This window comes from Alligator sinensis, unplaced genomic scaffold (genome assembly GCF_000455745.1).
Source record: "Alligator sinensis unplaced genomic scaffold, ASM45574v1 scaffold216_1, whole genome shotgun sequence".
NCBI classification, from domain to species: Eukaryota; Metazoa; Chordata; order Crocodylia; family Alligatoridae; genus Alligator; species Alligator sinensis.
Genome location: NW_005841868.1, coordinates 3348277 through 3362908, shown reverse-complemented (window position 1 = coordinate 3362908; position 14632 = coordinate 3348277). Strand labels below are relative to the sequence as shown.

The window sequence follows — 14632 nt, the reverse complement described above, 5'->3', positions numbered from 1 at the left end:
AAATCAGGAGTAACACTGTTAGTCACTAGATAGGGAACCAGTTCAAAACCAATTTAAGTAAGAGGAGAGTTATATCTAAAATGTAACTTGGTTTGATCAGGGTGCATGATTGTGTTCCCCATTGAGGCCAGTTTAAGTACCTAACGCATTACATATGTAAAGCATCTCAGACTGGTACCATAAAAAGTAGGATAGCACAGAATGACACATGTCTGTGGTGGACTGGACTAACAGTCACATGGAAATAAACAGCATGTAGACATAAAATGCATGTTGCTACCGACCCATCAGAGCAAGGAAGAGGCACACTGCTGAGAAGCAGCACAGAAGAAGCTTCCACTGTCCAGGCTGTGATGCTACGTATTTAAGTGTCTTGAGCTCTGTAGTTGTCCCCCAACTTCTGTCTGCACCTGTGGCCCTTTGTCTTCTACTTAGACTACAAGCTTTTTGAAAAAAAGATTCTTTTTCTTCTGTGTTTATGTAGGGCCTAGTATTGTGTCATCCTGGTTCCATGGTTGAGATTCCTAGGCACTCCTGCAATATCAGGGTTGGCTATAAAATACTTTGCAAGCAATGTGAAGATGCCTGCTTTGATAATAAGTACTACTGCAGTTACTGTAACATCGGGCACTGCATCTTGGTGACATTGGAGGCCTTTTTGGCAATGCACCAGGAACTTAAGGGCTGCAGCTAATTTGCACAGCCATAAATGTTTAATTCAAGAATGAATACACACAGTCATAATATTTGCTGGTACTTCCATCTTCCCTTGAGAGCAGGACAGAAATTGCTGTTTGTTTGAGTTTCTTAGCAATACAGAGCTTCCACTGATCACAGTTTGGGTAGTTCTGAAGAAAGAGCATCTTAGGTAGTGCTAAGTGAACCCCTTCTCTGGTATTAACCAGTACTCCTAACCTCAGTGTTTGAATCTAGGGAGTGGGAAGCAAGTGTGCCAGTATTCACTCAACTCCTCTTGTGCAGCAGCAGTCAGAGGAGTGTAATGACTGTAATTCCATCCTGAAACTGAGTGTTGCCTAGAACAGAGGTTGACTACAAAGAAACTCACCAGTTGGTGCATGTTACATGCAGTAGCAGATAATTTAGGGCTGAACAGGTTAATTCTGAATGTTTCCTCCTTTGGAGCCTGAAGGATCCTGACCAGTCAGCTCCATAGAATTGTACATTGAAATGTAATTCAGGGACCAAATTTTCTCCTGACCTGATCTCCGCTGAAGCTGCTGAAGTTACATCATCAGAGAATTCAGCCAAAGACCTGTCGTTATACACAGCACAGGTGGGGAAGGACAATGGGTGACTGCTTACAATAATGGATTGGGAGTCAAAACTTCTGGGATCCATTCTTGGCTCTGCTACTCATTCACCATGCAATGTGAAGATAGTCACTTTGCTGCTCTGTATCTTGGTTTTCTCATCTGTGAATAGTAACAAGGAAGCAGAATAAATTAGTGTTTAGAAAGCACTTTGAGTCCCTTAGGTGTAACATGCTAGAGAGGGACATGGTTTTGTTGCATTGCTGAAATGCTTCTTTGAGGGGAACACACTGGGATGTGTCTGTTCTGACACCCACTCCTGGCCAACATATAGCACCATCTATGCTCACTGGGCTGAGGGTGGTAGAGGTGTCCCTTGACAAGATGTATCCCCCCAGCTATTCCATGCTTAAAGCTGTGCTCAGGAACTGTGCCCTTTGGCTGAGGTTTTCTGCAATGGAGGACCCCAATGAGAACATGAGAAGTGGAACAGATACTCTGGGACGCGTGCTGAGGAAGCTCTGAGCTGGTCCATTAACATCAAGCCCCAAATAGCTGAAGGTGTGTTTTAGAGAGTGGCAGAAGGGAGAAATGAGGCCAGTTTTGCTTTTCTGAATTGCTGCTTTGACCCCATATGTCAGAGGGAACAACTGAAGTCTGCCAGCCTGCCGCCACTGAGCACTTCTCTCTGGCTGGCTGTGCTGAGGATGTCTGTGCTGTGTGGGGATGCCAGCTAGAGTGCCCCATATATGTGCACACAGCTCCAAGAAACCTCTGAGGAGCTTTGAGGCAGTGACAGGCAATGCAGCATTGCAGTAAAAATCCAACTCTACTGCATGCCTTCCCTGGAAGATGTTTAGCCAGGGATGTGGTGGGCTTACCACCATCAACTCTGTTGCAGTCCTAGCCGCAGGGAACAGCCGATTTGCAGCAAGAAAGATTTCTACAAAGGTCTGTCTGCCAGGGGAAAAGAGGAGGAACAACAAATAAATAAATAAATGAAAAAGCTCAGTGCAGCATTTTCCTTGGCTGCAGTCTCTGATATCTTGTATTTTAATGATTCTTGGGCCTCAGCTCTGCCCTCTCCTAGCTCTTGCCTCTCATTACGGATGCAATACTCTATCTCTTTTAATAGCATTAGTGTTTGGAGTGTTCCCAACAGGAGGTGACCTCAAAGACTCATTAACCTCTTCATATCAGATCCCAGAGCTTGCCTTGTCCTTTTTGTGTCTGGATCAATTAGGTTTCAGACTGTAGCTGTTCCCACCATGTACAGCCCAGGCAGGAATCTTGAAGTTGTTGATTTTATTTAATAGCAAGCCGAGGCAAGGAAAAGCTGGATTGGAGGAGCTGGGAGCACCCAATATCCTGTGTGGCTATGCCATTTTCTACAGCACCTTGCCTTATGTTGGGAGGGACCAAAATTGCAGAAGTTGGGGGCGGGGTGCTCTTATCACTCACTGTTCCTACAGGATGCCCCAAAATATTTCCTGCTGGAAGAGGCAGAGACTGGAGTTAGCTGGATCCTATATCCAGCACTCCTAAATCATCCATACAGCACATATTGCAGGGAGAGACTGAGACCAGAGTAGCAGGAAACTCCCCACCCTCAGTACTCCTGTCCTGCTCCGTGTAGCACTTTCTGCAGCGACTGACCTGCCATGGACACCTTACCTTCCAAGCCTGTACTCCTGTGTGGCTTCATGTAGGAGAGCTGGGGGAAAGACCTTTTGCAGTGTCTTGCTCCTGAGTCCCCTACAGAAGGTCCCAGCTGCCCAAGTTTTCTCAGACTGCTTCATCCCAATCCACCTGCTTGGTGTGCTACTGCAATCATACCATGTCATCCTGTCTCTCCAGGCTCATCCTTCAGTACGTATCAAAGGGACGGAACACAACTACAATCCAGTCCTGTGCCAAGATGACCAGTGTGCTGCCAGTGTCAAAGGGAGGCACACGCACTGCCCATTCTGCAGCATTTCTGAGGCTTATCAGGATCCGTTCATTCTCCGGGCTCACTACCGGGTCAAACACGTGGACAAGGGCCTCGACTTTGCAGGTAAGATGCTAATTTTAAAGTGTTGACTAGGTTGATTGTAGTGTCTGCAGATACTTCTCTTCTCTGTACTGAAATTGCAGCCTGCAAAGGTCCTTGAATCACAGTAGATGTCCCTACATGTCCCAAAGTTTCTGAGTAAGGTGGGGACTGGCCAGTTTCTCCAGCATTGATGCACACCCCATCAAAAATACATACGAGGCAGTGCCTAATGCTAGAGGGATATAGGTTACCATTTTGGATCCAGATTGGGTTGGTGGGGACTGAAAGTCACCACAATCTGATGCCTGTTCAGCAGCTCATGTGAAGTGACTTAATGGGTCTCTGTCGGGGACCTGGTGGGCAAATGCCTATGACACAATACCACTGTCACAGCTATCCCTTGTATACTTCCTTTGGCAAAGTGCAGACAGCACTGGTTTGGGACAGGAAGTAAAGAAGTACCCAATATTCACTTGTGAGTTTTAGGGAGGCAGAACATCATGATCTAAACTGGAATCTGGTCAGAACATATGAGCTAATGTCCATGATCTTGCAACAGGTGTCAGGGAAGTTGTAATAACCACATTGAGGGTAGACACATGGATGTGCAGATCACTGGCATTGCCAAGGAGATGGTCTGAGTGGTTCACTAGGTCTTTTTCTTGATGGCAACCTAGCTCCTCCTAGTCCGGGGTGGGCAAAATGCGGTCCATGGGCTGGATGCAGCCCACCAGGCCATTCTATCTGACTCGTGAGGCTTCTATAAATTTAGAGAATGAATACTTATCTGCCCCTGGCTGCCTGTCATGTGGCCCTTGATGGCTTGCCAAAACTCAGTAAGCCGCCCTCTGCCTGAAATAATTGCCCGCCGGGTCCTAGTCAAACACTGGGTCAGTGCTGGTTCAGAGGGAAGAGCGCCACCTGCTGTCTCAGCAGCAGCATTTCGTGCACCACTGTGTGCATCCCTGAGTGCTCCCAGACATTACTGGCCTGGACTGAGCCTGCTTAGCTATGAGACCTCAGCAGGAGTTAGTCTTACAGTAGGCTCAACATTTGAATCCCTTTAAATTTGCTGTGCCACGGTGGGGATCATTCTCCAGACTCAGGTCTCTGCTTTGAAAAAGAAATAAGGAGATGATGTTTGTTAAATTGGAAAAGGACAGAGAGAAACTTTTGCTTTTACAGCATCTGGGCAGGGCTCTATGGGCACTAGATACTGTGTGTGTACACATAAGTGTGTCTGCAGTGGGAGAGAGAATTGAAAACTAAATAGAAATATTTGGGCAGTATCTCAGTTAGCCTTGGTCAGGCAGGGTGTTATCCTAGTTCCTGCTCTACTGCTATTAATGTGGAGGAAGCTGCAAGACAGGCAGGTGCTTTATTGCAGGTTTGATTTCAGCTTCAGAGTTGTGCAAAGAGGAGGGACAATAGCACTCAGCACCCCTCCCTGATTCTGCAGATGGCTGAAGACTGCTACCTGCCTGCTCTAAAGCAGCCCAATGGCTGCTTGATTTTACGTTTGGCTACCCATGGCCCTAAGGCAGCCAAACATAGCTTGGAGCACAGAGGCACTCGAGCTATGGCTTGTTTTATCAGGCTGTTCCCACCCTGCACTGGAGAGGGCGTGCAGTGTCATTACACTGGCTCTGCTCCAGCCAGAGATTCACTTCAGTAAAGGCAAGCAAAGCTGGATTTCTAGCTCTTGGTGCTGGCAGTGCTAGGGGCCAGAATCTGGCCCCTAGCTAGGCAGTGCCTAGCTCTTGGTGCTGGCAGTGCTAGGGGCCATTGCCTTTGACTGAGTTACTCCTGTATTTATGCAAGAGATGGAATTGGGCCTTGGTTCCTGCTTGCTTCCAGTGGATCATAATTCAGTTTTCAGAAATACTATATTTGACTAGGGGTTTGCAGATACAATAGCAGGCAAGTGACCTGCTATTTTGTAGAGAGAAGATTTTATTGATGCTGCTATATAGCATTAATGTAAGCCTGTTTAAGATGCTTCAACAATGTAGTCTTGAGTCAGTCATGTGCCCCTTTCTTTTATGTTTTAGAAATAGATTTTGTGTTTAAAGAACAGCAGATTTAATCAGGTGAGGGCAAATAAACCAGCCTCCAAAAGCCCAGCCGTGTATGCTCCAAATCTCAAGAAGGACACGGCAGAGCAGAAATCTATAGGGTTAGGACACCTAACATGTTGCCCTGTGTTTGGCACAATTCCAGTGTGGGTCATTAAATTCTAACTAGCCAGAATCCCCTTGGTTGCATCAGCAGGAGGTATCCACAGGACATGTCTTCATCAAAGGTGATTTGAAGCAGCTGGTGCTGGCCAGTCACAGATAGGATGCTAGCGTTGACAGAACTGAGGTCTGATCTAGTCAAGCATTCTTAAGTTCCTGTCATTTTTATTATACCCAGTGCTGGTTCAGATTGGAGAGGAGGCAGGTAGCACAGTGGTAGACAGGGCATAGAGCAGAAAGCAGAGCAGGAGATTGGGCAGGATGCATAGGGCATGAAGCAGAAAGCAGAGCAGCAGATCAGGTAGGGGGAGAGGATCAGAGTGGCACTCAGGGAGGGTTCAGGGTTAATTTGTGGCACACCTGCCAAAAAGGTTGCCACTGGTTTAGGAGAGGAAGAAAGTCTCATGAACATGGTATTGGGGTGACTGTTCCATTCATGGGGTGGTGACTGAATAAGTTACTTGGCCCATCATCGGCCAGTACTGATATAACTTTATACCTCTCCAGTCTTCATACTGATCCCCCACTCTCATGTGTCCAGGTATTGCTCATGTTCCCCAGTAGAGGTTTTAGTGGTAGTTTACATATTATGTACTTTTTGATTTCATGAAGACTGTGTTATTCCCCCCTGGAGAGCTAGGAGCCTCAGTTACCATCAGCCAGTTTATCCCTTCAGGAGAACTGAGCTGATGACTTTGCTACCTTTGTTTTTCTTTACCTTTAGCTGGCCCCCAGCACAAGTTAGAATAGCTTGAGGGCTGTCTGTGTCCTGCTGCAGGGACTTGAATCAAGGTGCTTCTGCAGCAGATGGGAGTAGCTGAGGTGCAGCATTTGAGTCCTCTGAAAGGATCTGTTTCTCATCAGTGTGAGCTAGCGCGTGCATTGATTTCTCTGTGAGGGAAGCACGCTGGTTATCGCAGTTTGTACTTTGCTGTGTAACTGGGGTAGGGAGCCTGGGCTGCTAATGGGATAAAATGCGGTGGGACTGGCATGGCTTAACAAGCATCTGTTACATTGAAAGCAGCCCCTTGGAAAGTGTCCTTCAGAAGTGATGCTCTTGTGATTTATTAGCTGCTGATTAGGGATCTTTGAGAAAGCAGATAACTGGTTATTTTTAGTATTTTTGTCCTTCTGTCTCCACATACACACAAGAAAGAAAGGGAGGAAAGGATTAATTCATCTTTATTGGAATGAGTATGACAGAAGGAATACTAGATAAATGGGTCTCTTGGTGACAGCTTCATTGTCCTACATACATGTGCACAAATCTGATCCAGAGTAATCACAGACTGAAGAGAATCCTGAGGAGGAGGCAAAACCTCTCTGTGTTTTCTGTGAAGGTCATGCTCAAAGTGAAGACCTGGTTCTCTTCCTCCCTCCCTGTGCTTTGGCTCTGGGAACAAAGACATCACTGGTATAATATCATAAAGAGAAGATCAAACTGCCTATGCTAGGCAGTTCCTGGAGTCCCTTTTCCAAGGTTTCTCAGCTCACACCATAGGTGTGCGCTTCCCACATACCTCTCTTGTACCCAAGATGGGGGGGGATTCATGATTTACCTGCCCCTATGAGTCAGCAGAGCCCCCTTAAACACTTCCAGGGGTGAACTTCAGACAAACCTTGTCAGCCTGTGACACCATCTTCTGTCCAAGAGCCTCAAAGTACTTTGTGAATACAATTAACTGCTCCTAACACCCCACTGATTATTCTTTCTACAGTACTATTAAAACTGTTATTATAGCATGCAGAGGAAGACATGCCTGAGGCATGCCTCAGAGAGCTAAATTGCTCCAGATAGTATGAGGTAGGTGTGTAACACAGCACAGTTGTGTAGAAGGAAGGCATGGAAATGTATAGGGCAGCACAGAAGAAGGTACAAAGATGACAATGGGAGGAGGTTTCAAAGGGAGGGATTGGGGGGAGTCTTGCATGGAACCAAATGGGATGCATGAGGGATGGAGCAGAGATGTAGGCAGGAGCGAGTTGTAAATGTTACAGCTGCCATTTTACTGAAAGGGAAACAGAACCTGGGAGATGAACTGACCTGATCAAGGTCATGCAGTCAGTCAGTGGCAGAGCAAGGAATCCTGGATCCCAGTTCCCAACCCTAACCGCTGGACCACTCTCCAGTTCATCCAGATCACTTAAATCAATGGCAGTCAACCTTTCTGGGAGCTGCGCTAGAAATTAAGCCTGCACCCTCCCTCTGTCTCACCCAGCCAACTTTCTGCTCCCTGACCTGTCTGCCGCGTGCCACACACAAAAGCTTTCCATAGCACCTGTGGCATGTGTGCTTCAGGTTGGCCATCCCTGACCTAAGTGAACTCTGACTAGGACCTGTAAGAGCATTGTAGATGTGTAAAAAGAGTTTTCTCCCCAGTCTGTCCCCATCTGTAGTAGAGCTGCTTTTAAATGACATGATTCCCACTTGCTGCCTGAGAACTGCCACAGTAGAGGCTTGCCCCATCTGCTGTAGGGCACTGGGCAGTACAGTTCTGTACATCTGTAGGAGGTCTCTTCTTTCCAGTGTCTCTTCAGTTCCCCTAAACTGGACTCTTAGTTCTGGCCCAGCCTAGATGCTAAGTTTATTTTTGCTTCAGGGCACAAGCTGATGGCCTGCAAAAGCCAAGGAGAGGTCCTCCTACCTCCCTGCTCCCAAGGCACAGCACTGACCTGCTAACTTACCGCTTTATGTTTCTACTTCCTTCCTGGTTCTGGCTCTTGCTGGAGGTAGGCTGCCTGATGGGGCTCTGATCTGGGACAACAGCACCTATGTTCTTGTGCCAGTGCTTCATGCTCAGAGTTCCAGGGTCTGAACCCTCACTTGCTCACATGAATGTGAATCACCAGTAACTCCACTAATCCTAAAATATATACACCAGTATGAAATCAGTATGAGGGAGTCGGAGGTATAGCTTGGCAGCTCTGTGCCCAGGCCAGCCACTGATGCCTGGGGAAGCATGGGTTTCCACTGTGCCAATCACAACAGCACAATTACTACATCCCCCAGCAAAGGCAGTGCGTGGAGTTCCTGCCCTGGTCACCCCCTCACCCTCTCCGGCCCATGCTACTGGAGGAAGTGATGAATCAAGCCCCATTCCCATTCTCGCAGGAGGTAGGAGCACTGTAGAGACCATTACTAAGGGTATGATTTTCCAAAAAGCAATGTCAATGTTTCCACTTAGGCAGCTAAGTGAAGGGTCTGAGGACAGTAGAGAATTCCACCCCCCATTCCAGTGAGAGCACATGGAGATCTAGCTGGAGCCTTATTTTGGTGCAGGAGCAGAGCTCCTAGATGAGAGAATGAAAGGAAGGTGATGAGAACAGGGCAGGTAATGGACCAAGCTGTGAAACAAGCCCTTGATGTTGGGAGGCAGCTTTTTTTCCTTCTGCAGAGGCAGCTTGGCATTGGCTTGGAACTGGTGTTGCAGTGGGAGTGTACTGCTTCTCCTAAAGCAAAATTCAAGCCATAAATCTAGCAGCTTGGCTGGCTTTTATGGCCCTGTAAAACAGCCTCTGCAGACATCCTCATACGAGGGGCGGCACTTCAGGTTCCCAGGATTCTTGTTGGCTGCTGGCCTGATTTAACTCTACCTCATAGTTCTGTAATGACCCTGTCTGTCTTCCTCTGCATTGTCTTCCCCCCTTTGAGCATCCCAGTTCTTGTCCAGGGATCTGAAGTCCCAAGGTGCCTTGCCCCTTCCCTGTCCTTCTTCAAAGAAACCAGGTCTTACTAGAGATAGCCAGGGGCCTGCTGCAGTCCCAAAAGCACTGCAGTGCTGGTGGCTCTGCCAGCAGTTGTCAGCAACTTTCCATCTGGGTTGTCAGGAAAACTAATTCAGATCAATATGCCAGTGATTTAGCCCACCTTGCACTTGAGGAAGCCAGTGACCGGCAGCTCAAGGATGTATTGTGGCAGGAGGGTAGACTGGAGTGGAGCTATTAATAGAAAGTGCTGGCTTTATTTTAATGTTGCTAGGATGTCTGTGGTGTTTAAATTCCCCACATAGAGGATGCTGGAATCAGATTTCACGTGCACAGCATCCTCCCCCAGCAGTCAGGGCCTCACACAGATCTCCTTCACCTCAACTGCCAACAGGAGTGGATGGTCCATTGGCAAAATGTTCCTTTCAGCCGCTTCTCTCTGAGCTTTCAGCAGGCTCAGGCTCCTGATCTTCACCGCACTTGCTTCTGTGAGGATTCATGTTGGGGGTCTTGGCAATCTGCCATAGATCCCAGAGGGACTGGGCTTTTGGGACTTCTCGCATGGTTCCTGCTCTGTATTACAGGTTTCCAGGACTCCTGGCATTTATTTTGTATCTAGAGCGCCTTCTCCTGGGTGTCTTCTTCTACATGTTTGGCTTGTGTTCACTTGGATTTCCATTTGAGATCTCACATGTAGCCTGTGCTCTCTCCTCATTAACCTGTCAACACTTTTTTTTATTCCTTACCTCTAAGCTGTGGTTTCAGGTAGTTTTACAGACCTGAAAGATACTCATTCACAGATCAGTGCCTCAGGGCTCAAGATGGGGTACATTCATTTCTCATCTTCACTTCTCACTCTGCTCTGCTTCTCCTTCATCCAGAAGCATTCTGATTTTTGGCTGCAGCAGGCTAAACAGGGCTTTTGCCTTCCATTTAAGTGACCAATGATGAAAAAGAATGCGCATCATTGCATAATTGTAGATTACACACAGATCACAGAAAAAAAAATCATCAGAGGCAGGGCACAGAGGAAATATAAATGACAGCAGCTAGAATGCTACATTCTCTGCAGAAGAGACAGTGAGGGTAATCAAGTTCAGATGTTTGCTACCATGAGGCTATGGATTAGTCATTGCAGTGGCAGGGCATTGGCAGCACCCTCCTTTCTCTGGCTTTTTGCCTGTGGCACGCTGAGTTTTGTACTGGTGTTTCAGATATGGTTCCTTGTAGTTATGGGTGATAGATGGTTTTAAATAGTGATTTGGGGGATTCCTTCATTTAATAATAGCCTGTGAATGAAGGGGACTGGACTTGATGGCCCAGGGGCTCATCACAGTCCTTCCTGTATTCCCATGTCAGTGTTCATTTTCATGGCCCTGAGATGTCCTCATTCTCTTTATTTTCATCCCAGTGTATAGTCAAGACTAATAGTGTGTGGGAAGTGCTGGGGGTGTTTTACTGTAAGAGAGGACACAGCTGGCAAATATTAGCAAAGAATCTCACTTTTTTTCCTGCAGCCTTTTTTCCCTTTTGCTAAGCCCAGAATTGGGCATGCCAGTGTAAACTCCATTGGGAGCCTTAGTGGAGACAGGCCATAAAACCTCACATTGACTAACCATGCTGCAGAAGGGTTATGTGGCATAGCATTGGAACCAGTGGTGGCTGTTGGCCATCCATGTGCATTGGGACTCACAGTGCTGTTAGCTCCAGCAGGAACTGTTAGACAGTTTCCCCAGAGCTGACCAGCTGCAGCAAAATGTTGCTGAGCCAGATATGTTCTTAATCCTCCGTTCTCTAAGAAGGGGCATTTTCTGCCCTGCTCAGTCAGCTGCGGGGTGTTAATTTCTGTGGAAGGCCTGATCCCATTCTCAGTGAAGTCAGTGGGAGCCTGCCTGCCAATGCCATGCTTCTGACACCCAAGCTAGCAGGATGCATTTGCAGCAGAACCACACAAGGTCCCTTTGATCCTCACCAGGGCTTTACCTTTGTCAGGGTTGAAGATCCTGCGCTGCTGCAACCATTGCGAGATCGTAGGCACGATCAAAGGGGAGAAGAAGTTCAAAGGGGCACACTGGCACTGCTATCGCTGTCGCAATGGCTTCAATCGGCGAGATGAGGCAGTGAAGCACTACAAGACCCACTTCCGGAACCCCCACACCACCTTCCAGATCCAGATTGCACAGGTGCCTGGGGCAGCAGGAGGGACCCTAGGAGATCTCCCCGTGGGAGGGTGTGATCTGGGATCTCATGGATGCTCTGATGGGGACTCAGGGCTGGCTTACAGCTTATTTGGACCAGGGTCTGTCACACTTGGGGCCAGTGAGGCAAACGGTGGGACTGGCTGGCCTTCTTGGCTGTGCCTGAATTGGATGCCTTGGTGGGGCTGGCTGCTGGAAGCTGCTGCCAGGTACTTGGGGTAGGACAGTGGTCAACACACATTCTTCCTTGCTCCTGGTGCTCAGATGGTCTTCCTGTTACTCCTGACACTTGGCTGCTTTACTAGTTCCTTCTTTGGGCTTCTAACTATTGTTCTGGCAGACCCAGCCTTTGACTCATCTCCTGGCCTGAACCTTTGGGCCCCCCACATCCCAGTCCATCCAGTCAGCCCTGGCCTTTGGCTTACCTCTTGGTTCTACATCTTGGCCCTGCTCCCAACGGGTACAGGAGTAGATGGGGCCCTAGACTGGGAGTTCAGTGGGTACTGTTCAGGGAGACAAGGACTCTATTTCTGCCTCTGCCACTGACTTGCTGGGTGGCTTTGGGAATTCACATCCCCTGTCTGCACCTCTCTTTCTGCCTCTATAAAATGGAGCTGATGCTACTTGCTCACCCTCATAAAGCCCCTTGAGCTGAGTTCATGGAAATCCCTACAGAAAGACTACATTTTACAGGGATCTATGGGTAAAATGTAGAGTCATGTTCAAGACTGTGCACGTCAGGAGATGAACAGGAGGGCAAATGCTCTGTGTGCCCCAGGTGCAGAGGGGCCTGCAAACACCTCTGTAGTGTTTGCTGTTGATGGCAGCTATTAGCTGCTGAGCACAGATCAGATGCATGCCCAGAGTTCAAGCCCCATTGCAGACCCATGGGTTGTCATTCCACCTTCATAACCACTGGGATGGATGAACAGAGAAGCCTAAGAGCCAGGGATCAGATGCGATTTTAACCCTGTCTTCTGCCATATTGATAGCACACCTGTGACAGCGGCCCTGGCTTGTTTTATATCAACCAGACACATGGCTGGCCTGGGTCTAGCACAGGGGTCAGTAATCCATGGCACACGTGCCAGAGCATGGCACACAAAGCCGTTTTGCTTGGCACGCCACAGTTGACCTGGGCTCTGGGCAGCTGCCACTGACCACGGAGCCCAGGATGCTCACAGCAATTGGCCGGGAGGCTGCAAGTAGGTCGGACTCCATGGCTGGCAGCAGCTGCCTGGAGCCCACCAGCAGCAAGGAACAAGCCTCTCACAGCTCCCCTGCAGTCTGTCCCTGGCATGCCAAGTCAAGGTGTGGGGCAGGTTTCGGGTGTTTTTGGCACCCTGGCCAAAAACGTTGCCGACTCTTATCTAGCAGCACAAAGTGAAGCAGCTTTCACTCCATAACTGTTTCTCATGGCCTCTGTCTCTATGTAGGACGTCAACAGCCGCCAGTATTATGAGCGCAGTGCCGAAGCCAATCATAAGGCCTATGGTGGCCTCAGTGTCTCCACCGGAGCCAATGTTGATGTGATGTCCATAGGTGCATTGCTGGCCCAAAATGTCCTTGCATCAAGATCGCCTGCTGCTGCCTCTGATAAGGGGACAGAGAGCCTGCTGGGAAGCCCTGCCAAGGTACGCTTGATTCTGCACAGGGCTTGTTCAAACCAAAGGGCACAGGCCAGGAATGGTGCAATGCTAGAGCACACACAGGGTGCTTAGATCTGCATGAGCAGGGTCTGAGCAGGTCATCTGGGAGGGAGCTCCTCCTGAAGTTTCTTCTCATGATAGGAAGGGCTGGAGGTGTCTCTTGAGTTAGTTTTCTTATGTGATGTGTCTCATGCCATTTCTCCTACCCTTCCCCCAGTCACCTGCTCTACACTGAACATCTTCCCATCCAGGTGCAGAGGCAAGCAGTGTACTCCACCATGTATCTCCACAAGGAGTGGTATACAGGAGGGAGTGGAGAAAAAAGGGCATGTATACACCGAAACTAAGATTTTGTTTGTTAAAACCTACCGGATCAAGCCATACCAGGATCCTGTATGGACAGCAGTGCCCATACGGTGCCTTACATTATCAAGCCTTCGCTCAGAAGTCCAATGGGGCATTGTCCTCTTTTTGCTTGGGGTGCTTTTTCCTTCTTTTGTATAGCTGGTCTTCTCCAAGAACTTGATTTAATTCCCTTCCTCTGTACCTTCTCAACCTTTTTAGACTCAAGGCACCCATCGTTAGACTGAAGGTACCCTTCAGAAAATTCCAGCTCTTAATTTTCCCTCATTTTTTGACTATGGAAAAATAGTAGAGCAATTTTCCTGTTGCCAGGAACTTAGAAAGCCCATAGCAGGTCAGAATGTTTTTAACACTAAGGATTCTTATTTGAAATCTCTGGGTTTATCTTGTGAATCATGTTTGCAAGCACCCATGGCACCCTTGAAAGGATCTCAAGGCACCCCAGGGTGCCATGACACCATGGTTGAGAATCACTGCTAATAGATTATGTAGATACTATTTGGTTATGTAAAATATCTAATTTAGCATCCACCTCTGGTTAAAGAATTGTTGCCCGCTTCCACTCTGTTCCTGCTGGTTAGAACAGGAAAGACCATCCTTCCTGAGAGCAGAGGGGCCCATTCCAATTTAAACTAGTTCTTCCTTAAACATGCAAGAAGACTAAGGCTGGGCCCATCAGTCTGTGTCTTCAATCTCATTCTGTGGCATTAGGTGCCCGTAACATCTAGGCACTAAATACAGCAGTAATTTTATTGCTGTCCTGGTAGCATTCTCTGCTCCACTCTGGATATAATTATATCCCGGTGGCAAGCACTTTAAGGGACCAGGGTGCTCAAGGCTGCCCGTGTCAGAATAAAATCAGTGTACACAGGTGCATCTGGCATTCTGCCCCCATATAGGAGAGACCACCTCAGCCTGGTTCCCTGGGGCAGGGAATTCCTCTTCACAGAGCTCTGTAACAGGGGACCTGCTTTGGGCCGACTTCCCAGTGGCCCGCCCGCCTTCTTGCTCACCACGCCTTGTTGTTAATTAATTAATGGATGTTACTAAGCGGGAGGCTGCCCGTTTCCTGCCCCGATGCCAGGGGGCGCTATCTGTGGCTCCGTTCCCCCCCCTACACCACAAGCCAAGCCTCGCAGATGGCATCTAGATGTTCTCATCATCACCGGCCCCC

The 14632-nt window shown here is 48.2% G+C and overlaps 1 protein-coding gene across 3 annotated transcripts in view; it reads left to right on the top strand.

The window, feature by feature from the left end:
* Positions 1–14632, top strand: part of LOC102388405 — a 38556-nt gene that overhangs the window by 11635 nt on the left and 12289 nt on the right. For 2 of the 3 annotated variants that reach the window (XM_006016817.3, XM_014526203.2), the window contains exons 2-3: positions 3129–3327; positions 12883–13080. In XM_006016817.3, the coding sequence (XP_006016879.1) occupies positions 3129–3327; positions 12883–13080 (397 nt within the window). Of the gene's footprint in view, positions 1–3128; positions 3328–11240; positions 11432–12882; positions 13081–14632 lie in introns of all 3 variants that reach the window. The other variant, XM_006016816.3, reaches the window with a different exon arrangement.